Genomic DNA, 9,623 nt, shown 5'->3' on the forward strand with positions numbered 1-9,623 from the left:
GGGGGGGGGGGGGGGGGTTTGATAATCAATTACCCTCAAGTTTCTGCTTTGACCAATTCAAATTTAATGAGAAAACAGAAAGCAAAGAAAATATAAGAGAATGACCAACCAAAAAAAAGAAATAGATGAGTCCAGTGATTAAACGAACAAGCAATTATCAGAGCTGACAACATAATGAACAATTAAAAGTCTAAAAAGAAAAAAAGAAACCAACTAATAGCTGCAATGCAACAGAGGCAACCCAAAATAAAGAGGAAACAACAATTTTCTTTACCAAATTTTTCTTTGATTCTGCAGATGTAGAAGGCAACTTCAACTTTCCAAGCAAATCCTGAATGAAGGTGCTATCATCTTTTAAGAGAGATACAACCTATATCAAAAACCAAACAGTCAAGAACTATATTAACCAGAAGAAACAACTTTTCAACTTCAGGAAGAAAATCTTACAATTGCATTGTTTGACTGGATTATGGAATTAAGGTTTGCAACTATTGCATCATCCAACACTCTAGGCAAAATGGCATCCTGAAAGTAAGCCCATATACTGTAAGTAACATTGATAGTATAAGGATGTCATCTAAAAAGTAAAAGAATATAATCACCTTCAGATAGCCAACTCGGTATGTTTGATGTATCTTCGATAGGACTATCGAATCTTTAATAGATATAGCCTAACACACCCACAAATAAATAACAGATATCAACAAATGCAAACTGAACTAACATTGACGACGTTTCAGCAAACATTCCTCAGAGGTACTATTGCAGCAGGAAGAAAAGGTGTACAAAAGAAAGTGTACCTCCTTAAAGACCACATGCTCTTTGAGAAAATTGCGATGATGAACATGAGGAGCATCTGGATCATCTGTTGACCAAAATATGAATCAGGTCGTCAGCACATTCCAAAATGAGATCAATGTCTTCAGAGTAAGAGGTTGGAGTAAGACGTTGGCCATTCAGAATATAATAATTAAACAAAGAGTTCTATTGAAATTAAAAAAAGACATTTTAACTAAAAGTTGAAAGCAATGGGATCAAAACGTACATTCAAGACACCCAATAATATCTATTATCAGCTCATCACCAAATATTTTTTCAAAGATCTGAGTGTTATTGAGCATCACTGCAAGAAACCATTTCATGCTGATTAATTAAATCCCATAAAACAAGCCAAAGCATACCCAAAAGAAAATGGTAGACAAGTAGGAAATACTAACTGATTCCTCTCACTATTTTGAAAACAATGTGAAGATTCTCGATGTTCTCCAGATCTTCGGAAATCCTAAATAAATCCATCAGCTTACGGAAAAAATCTTGCTGCAGAACAAAAGAACCCAACTCAGTACGATTCACCCATTGATCCGGAAAACAAGAAGACAAATGATTAAACAAGTAATTTTTAACATGAACAGAAATCAATAAAAACGTGAAACACAAGCCTTATTTCGCCCTTTTTGGGATAGGAGTAGGGAGGGCTCCTCTCCCTTTTTCTCGTCTTATAGATAGCGTTAGAAACTCCTCGAGAGTTCATCACTAACATGAATAGAATACTGCACTTTGAATAAGGATTTTGCACAAACAGTACAAAAGAATCTGTCATTTCCAGCTATTCTAAGACTTGTAAAAGGAAGAAGGAGATATGCAGGGAGAAAGCAGTGACTGAAGCTCTTTGAGAGTTTTGCCAGTGACAGAAAAATCTTTTACATGACCAGAGCGAGTAGTGGACTCATGTTGAGCTACCAGCTGGCCCACATTGTTTTCACTTTGACAGGAAAAGAGCCAAAGTGGCGAAAACTAGGAAGGGTGAAGAGGGGTGGGGGAAGGGCAATGGCAGCACAGAGTACTAACCAACTTATCTATAACAGATAATCAAGTTCTCAACCAGTTTTTGTTAATGTACTTGATAATTGCTTCAAAAAGGTGAAGACTGGACATCTATGTTTTCAAGATGGGTAATGAATACGACAGCAATTAATTCTGAAGCTGACATGCTAGAAGCAATTTCACAACCATCACTAATCTTCAATTTCATTGTTAGGAGGAAGACATTACTAATGCTAATTTGAGGTCATGAAATCCCTCATTTCAATGACAATTAATTGTCCAAAAAGAAATCAAGCTTATAGAACTGCAAGATCCATGAAGCTCACATCGTTCAATATTAGTTCGGTAACACGCAACTGATCAGCAATGCCACCCTCTACAACCGTCTGCAAGTCAAACAATTAAAAACATTTTCAGAAATCAGTAAACAGGATGAAAAGATTTGCACAACTCAGAAGTGTATTGCCTTCAAACACACAAGCAAACAGAGCTTTTGCTATATTATATACGCTATACCCTTTAATTTAACATGCTTTTTTTTTCGCACCCAAGGGTGTCGCCTGGTGGTCAATGAAGTGGTTGAGAACTAAGGTCTTAAATTCAAAACTCAGCAAAGACAAAAAAAAAACCACTAGGTGATTCTTCCCATTTGTCCTATCTCCTAGCCTTGGTGGCCGGAGTTACCTGGTAATTGTTGCTAGTGGGATATATCCCTTGGTATTAGTAAAGGTGCGCGAAAGCTGGCCCGGACACCACGGTTATCAAAAAAAAAGTTCAATGTTTTTTTGGTTGGTAACTTAGTATTGAGAAAGCAATCCCCACCCCCGCCCCTTTTTTTTACCCTCCCCCCCAAATTACTAAGGCACACCCTCACGTGCAACTTAGAGATTTGGTAATTATCAAGGCAATATAAGAAAAATACATTTCAACTATTTTAAGATAATAAATGTTGAAAAGGATGACAAAGATAAACCTTTAATATCAATGGAAGCGTAGAAAGCTCAACGGGGGGTAACTCCTTCAAATCACTGTTGACACTATGAAATGTCTCATCTGAAAATAGTAAAAGAAAAGAAGAAGAGAAACAAATGAGTCATGCACATAAAACCTTTTTCCAACAGGTCTGAAAAGATTAGTCAACAAAAATATCAACAGTTATTTGTAAGCACAAGAGAGCCCAATGATAGGTGTCCGAGAAGTAGGAGAGAAACTGTGTGGACCTATTTTTGTAAAAGGCAACAATTTATTTTTTCCTTGTCATCATTGTTCTAAATTTTACTCTTCTTTTCCAGAAACACTCAAGACTACACCATGTGTTATCATGTGACCCATGTCTCTCCACTGGAGGATCTCTGCTAAAGGTGGACAACAGAACATACCCTCAAACCCCCCCACCCCCCACCCCACCCTATTGTCAGTTAATTGAAAATGTCGAAAATGAAATGTGAACTTGAGAAACAGACTTAGGAACATCTCTGAAAGCTAATTTCTATATTTTGTGATTAAGGAGTACAATATCAATACATATATAGTTAAAAGTGATCCTTAATAATTAACACTTCGCCAAGAAAACAAGAATAAAGGAAGAACTCTACCAGTCAAACGACAAAATACACATAATAAATCATTACAGATTTATATATCTTAACTTCATGCATAAGCAATAAAGGAGTATATCCATATAGAAGAACACCAGTACACAAGAAAGTAGACAAGCTTATAAAAAGATATGTCTTTCTACGAATGGCACATATTTTTTATTTTCAAGTTTAAATACCGGGGAATCCATCTAGAGCACAGCCCTTGAGACAAACACAACCTTCGAAACTCGGGAGATGATGGGCACACCCCTCCGCCCTTTAAATACTAGGCCTAGTCTTGGCATAAGGCTTGATCCCGTGATATAAGCCACAATCTCCCTCAAACTTTGCCAACTGAACAAAGTCGTGCAGAGAAAATTACACTTAATCTTTTATACCAACAGCAACCTCGTGGGTTCACCAAAAGGAAATAAACAATAAACAGCTATTTCTCAAGTGTACAAAATCCCTCTCTATTCCACCAAAAGCTCTTATATTTTTCTCTCCCCATATAGTACATATAAGAGTTAGTGAAGTAACATCGCATGCCCCGAGTCTTCTCAGTTGTCTAGGACAAGTCTAGCTAAACAATACTTTTTTGAAGGAGAATTGCTATAGCATGCTATTTCTCAATGCATCCAGAGGATTGCGGTGAAGCAACCCAATATAGTCAATAACACATCTCATTTGAGTCTGCCTCAAATCATCAACAATGCGCCTTAGATAAACTAATTCTGGTTCCAGCATCAAAATTTATTCATATCATAAAAATAGCAATTTAAGTGTTTAATAATAGCAACTGAATTATTCATCAGGAAACATTCTCATGCTAAATCACGATAATTGCAATTGAGTTTTAACATTTCCTGTTTGGCTATTGAACCACATAATGCTAACCCAAGTAGATTAATCTCATTTCATTTTGATTAATTGGAGAAAAATAGAGCGAAACTTTTCAATGTACACACTCCATATATCCTCATGGGGCCAGAAATATGACTACCCCCACGTGAGTACTATATTCACAGACAAACTTTTGAAACTCAGCATCATGGAAACTCAATAATGTTCCATTTGTCAAGTGTATGGAAAGATTACTCTATAGACTCACTGTTAAGACTACTGAAGTGCATGTTCCTTTGCACGCTACATATATGGTCCCTACAAAAAAAAAAAAACAAGATGTTATCTGCTGGTGTTTCTAACAGCTTCTATAAAATCTGAGCAACCTTAAAGAAATAGATTAAGGATGGTATTATAACCAAGAAAAGAGGAGATAAAATACAAAATAAAATTCCAAAAACTTGCCATATATAGGAGCAACCAGTCGTCTCTTGAAAGCTAAGAGCTAGTTCAGTTGAATACTCCGGATCCCTCCAAGATATAATTGTATCTGAATAGAAGAATATATTTTCTCATGAAACTGTACACTAACATAACAGAAGTAATAAACCGGAAGAAAGAAGACAAAACTATGGAGCTGGAGGATACCTTCTTGCTTCCGATAGATATCATCTGCACTGATACGGTGCAGAAGCAAAGTTTCATGATCTTCTTCATCAGCTACAAGCAATCCTAGATCTTCTGATCTCTGCATTGACATCAACAATCAGATGCAATAAAAGTTAACCCCTCCCAATCAGTGCAAGTGACACGTTATTTCTCGACACAAACAAAATGGTATAAGCTGAACATCCAATATTCCACAAACACTTACCTCTATATAATCTACAGTAACATGACCCGTTCCTTGATCATCCCATTTTCCATCGTCATTCAGGCGATAGACCTTTACACGCTGTAGTGCAGATGAGACAAAGGTTAATATTACAGAATTGATGTAATACAAGAACAGAATAAAAACCAACAGCTAAGCTACACATGTTAGCAGGTAATCTGCTTAAAGTTCCTCAGCATGTAAAGAAATCATAGTTGAGAGTTGAGACACAGCGAGAAGGTTCTTCTTTCTTAGAGGTTTGTGTGTGTGAAAGGAAGGGGGGGGGAGGGGGGGTCTAATGAAATATACAGAGATAGAGCTAAAAGAATGTAGAAGAAAAATCTACATTGGTCTTCAGAAAGGCGCACAGAACAAAAGATGCTACAAACTACACAAATATTCCAATCCTTCCTGCACACCTGAATTGGAGACAATATTTGCTGGGAATGACGAAACAAACTTAGTTCCGCTCATGTAATGAATTTGCACCTTATAAAAATAAGGGGTAGCCTAACATGCCTTAATTAACTGTAGTATAGCTTTTATTTTTAAATAAAAGAGCCATCACATATCTTTTTATTTCTGCAGAGAACTGGATATGTTAATACCCAAAAAAAAAATCCTTTTGAGAAAAGGTAATTGTAGTTTAATGCCCAATCTCATATCCAACAGAATAACAGAATACAGTTACTCCCTCCACGACAAGTATCAGATGGTCAAGTTACTGGTATAAGAATAGGAAGTGCAATAACCATCTATATTTTCTAAGGACCTAACAAGGTAATATCCTACATCAGCAGCAGGTCACCTCTACTGTCATGTCGACTGATACACACCAAGAAAATTTACCATTCTAACAAACTCTACACTAAATGTGGCTCTAGATATCAATCTGTTGATCAACCAAACATGTCACAATTCCAATACAACTAGAATAAGCTATGAAGATCCACTATATCCATTGGCTCATTCCAATGCTTATTTTATTTAGAAATGTTTTTGGGTTGTAGCAGAAGTTTTTTTCAGAAGCTGAAAAGGTTTTTTTTCCTGAAGCACTTCTGAAACCTTGACCAAGCACAAATTGTAGATCTAATATAGGTCAAAGGATTTGAAAAGACTTCCCAAATGAAATTTCCAGTCACAAACTGCTATCTTTTTATGTAGTAGAGGCTTATAAATAACAAAAGCATTGAGGAAATGTAGGTTACAAAATAAAGGAAGAACAATCTGTAAAAAGACGAGGGAGCTGATAAATTCAGTAAAAGAGTATGGGCTATTCTCACTTCATCAGGAAAAAAAAAAGACAAGGATTCACCAAAAGCTTTTTTACTGCAAAAGCACTTCTTAAAATAAGTAGATTATAGAAGCATTACAAGTCTTCATTAATTCTGAGAGGTTTTAGGCATTTTGAGGGAACTTCCAATGTGTGATTATAGGATTCTTCGCCTCCTATTAATACTTTATTCGCAATAAGTAATGGAGAGTTCTCCTTCATTACCTTCAATCATCTTATTGTTAAACAACTCCTAATCGGTGGATTTGAAAGTTTATGCAAGATAAGACCTAATAATCTCTAGCAATCTTCTCCGATTTCGGCCTCTATATTTGTTCTTTGCATCTTCTACCAGATCTAATCAATTTTCATATTATTTTTTGATAAATAAATAGAGCACAATAATTCATGTCGCTGAAAATGGATCATTTCTAATATGTCCAATCTTGTATTATCGTAAACCATCTCTTCATTATACAGAAGAAAATATTATTAATGTACAAGGACAAGTACTAAGCTAATGTTGGACATTACAAAATGGGAGGCCCATGTATACAAAATACAAATACAAATCATACGACATTCATCGTGTGGACACATGGACACATTAACCCTCGGACCCCCACATTTACACCCATATGTCATTGTTGTTTCCATATAATTGTGTTGGTCTCACAACAGCTTTATAAATTTGCATAAAATGTTGTTAGGTGTCTTCTTTTTTTGAGAATGATATTCTGGTAGGCTTCTCTTGGTCGTATAGTAGTCTTGTAATAATCTTGTAATACTCATTTTTCAACCATATCTTTTCTTAATGACCGTGGTGTCCGCCTAGCTTTCACGCACCTAGACCCATTTCAAACATATTATTCTAATTCAACGTGTTACATCTTCATCTATGATCCATCCCATCATTCTTCCAGAAGACTAAACACCGCACATTTAGGTTGTTAGCATTTAGCCACAAACAATCCCAAATTATCCAATTCACGGTAATCTTCTTATCCTAAAACCCTTACACAATAAAGTGCTTCTCACAACCAAACTTCCAGCCCACTCCCTCACATGTTAAACTTCAAACAATCTATCAAAGCTATACATCTACATAAAAATCAACACTAGCTAGCCAGACTTGTTCAATTTATGCCCTCGTTTATCCCTGACATTGTCTAACCTCACAAAAGGTGGACGATGTTGAATATTGTGTGTCAATACAAACACAAAATAGCTTTGTGATCTATCACATTAAGTTCGTTTTCTTGTTCCCTCAATAACATAACAAAATCCGCAATGAGACTATACACAAATTTCAATTCTTTTTTTCCACAAAAAATCCTGGGAAATGCAAACCAACCATCAATGTCAACAACTCAGAAAGTCCCATGGTATGGGAAAACTTTCTCCTGACGCCTAACAAAAAAGTTGACTTTTAGATTCTAACATACAAATCAATAATGCAGGTCCACTTTCAGTAAGACTGATCAGTACCTAAACAACAAAACTTAGTCTAATATCAACTGCGGAGGGATGAATATTATAGATTACAAAACCCATAAGAATTCAACAGGATACAAAGCAAACATAGAAGACATAACACAAGTACCTTCTGAAATGAAACTGAACCAAAACATAAATGCTACAGTAGCACTGCAAAAAAAACCAGCAAATATGATTTTTTGAGCTAGCTACCTTTAACCAAGCCCAAGGCTTTGACATGTGTCCAAAAGTGAAATACTTTTTGGTAACGCCGTAATATATTCTGAGACAGTTTATGTATTTCTATCTCAAACGGAAAGACAACAACAAAAGCAAATTCCCCTCGGACCCACTTCATAAATACTCATACCTAGAAATCCCCTAAACCAATGACTCACAGTTCGAAATTCACTGTATAATTGGCCTTCTCCACAATAAAAGAACAAAGTAAACTCCAACTCAAAATAAAACAGGTACCAGGTCACAAGTCTCAATAAAGAAGTTCCACAATACCTCAGCAGCCAAAATGCACAATACATAATCAAATTCTACTTAAAAATCCAATTCCAGCTAGTTCGAAATTGAGACACAATCAATTCCATGATAATTGATTTCAAAGGGGGGAAAAGCTAAATCAGTGTGACTTTAGTCCTTGGGGTTACAAAGCAAAGAAACGAATTTTCGACAGCTCAAATGCAAAGACAGCGACAAAAGCAAATCCCCCTCGACCAGTGGCTCACATTCGAAATTCACTGTATAATTGCCCTGCCCCTCACCCCTCTCCCCTTCATAAGCACGTTTATCATACTTCTTACCTCAATCTTCAAACCCAAAAAAAAAAAAAGTAACCTCCAACTCAACCTACAGTTGCAAAACATATCCTGTCCCAATAAAGGAGGTTCACAATACCTTAATAGCTAACATAAAATAGTTAAACTAAAATCACATATACTCAAAATCTAGATAGTTCCGAATTGAGACGTAATCAATTCTATAATAATTAATTTCAAAGAAACAAACAAAAAATGAGCTAAATCAGTGTGAATTCAGTCCTTAGGTTATATAAAGCAAAAGCAACGATTTTTCCAACTGAAAATCAACGAAACTAACCTGCATCGGATTACTAGAGTTTGATGACTTCTCTTGAGCACCCATAGAAACTTCTACAACCCAAATTTCACACTGCCTGCTGTTTTCGGGAGAATGATTAAAATTAGGGTTTTTGAGTTGCAAAAAAAAGGGGGAAAGAGAGGAAGAGATAGAAATGAAGTATTTTAGGTTATTTTGGGTATAAACTTGGGATCAATTCAAAACCCTAACCGCCATTGATGAGTAGTGAATCTTCTCTTCTTTCTCTCTCTTCTTTCTCTCTCTTCGTTTCTTTTTCTTCTGAAGTGTTCGTGCCTGACCTGACCTTTGGGAATACAGAAGCAGTACATTTGTTGATTGTACAAATGACTTTAATGCCCTTAGATTGTGAGAAAAATATTGAAAATTGCCACTGATGAAAAATAATATAAAAAATATTTATATTGAAAAAACTAGAATATGTATAATAATAAAACGACGGGATTCGTAGAGTAATATGTGCAACCTTTTTTTAGAAGTTTTCGACTTAGAAGTTTGTTCGGCCTTCTTTTTGACTCGCCCTTTGTTTTGGGCTTAAGATACATCGCCTTGGGATTTGGTGTGCTCGTTGAGGTTTTTTCACTTTATAGTGAGAGATAGACGACTACAATATCATATTTGTTAC

The 9,623-nt window shown here is 35.9% G+C and overlaps 1 protein-coding gene across 1 annotated transcript in view; it reads right to left on the bottom strand.

Annotated features, from left to right (window-relative positions):
• The window catches only part of LOC107007336 (serine/threonine-protein phosphatase 4 regulatory subunit 3), a 16,996-nt gene extending 7,691 nt beyond the window's left edge, over positions 1 to 9,305 (bottom strand). Inside the window, exons 1-14 of the mRNA XM_015205919.2 lie at positions 9,191 to 9,305; positions 8,981 to 9,056; positions 5,122 to 5,202; positions 4,896 to 4,995; positions 4,713 to 4,797; positions 4,516 to 4,565; positions 2,798 to 2,877; positions 2,151 to 2,210; positions 1,218 to 1,317; positions 1,046 to 1,123; positions 801 to 865; positions 603 to 671; positions 448 to 525; positions 275 to 370 (exon numbers count right to left, since the gene is read on the bottom strand). Of these exons, the coding sequence (XP_015061405.1) occupies positions 275 to 370; positions 448 to 525; positions 603 to 671; positions 801 to 865; positions 1,046 to 1,123; positions 1,218 to 1,317; positions 2,151 to 2,210; positions 2,798 to 2,877; positions 4,516 to 4,565; positions 4,713 to 4,797; positions 4,896 to 4,995; positions 5,122 to 5,202; positions 8,981 to 9,025 (987 nt within the window). The 5' untranslated portion in view covers positions 9,026 to 9,056; positions 9,191 to 9,305. The remainder of the gene's footprint in view (positions 1 to 274; positions 371 to 447; positions 526 to 602; positions 672 to 800; positions 866 to 1,045; positions 1,124 to 1,217; positions 1,318 to 2,150; positions 2,211 to 2,797; positions 2,878 to 4,515; positions 4,566 to 4,712; positions 4,798 to 4,895; positions 4,996 to 5,121; positions 5,203 to 8,980; positions 9,057 to 9,190) is intronic.
• Between the last annotated feature and the right edge of the window lie 318 nt (positions 9,306 to 9,623).

This window comes from Solanum pennellii, chromosome 12, assembly GCF_001406875.1.
Source record: "Solanum pennellii chromosome 12, SPENNV200".
Classification (NCBI taxonomy): domain Eukaryota; kingdom Viridiplantae; phylum Streptophyta; class Magnoliopsida; order Solanales; family Solanaceae; genus Solanum; species Solanum pennellii.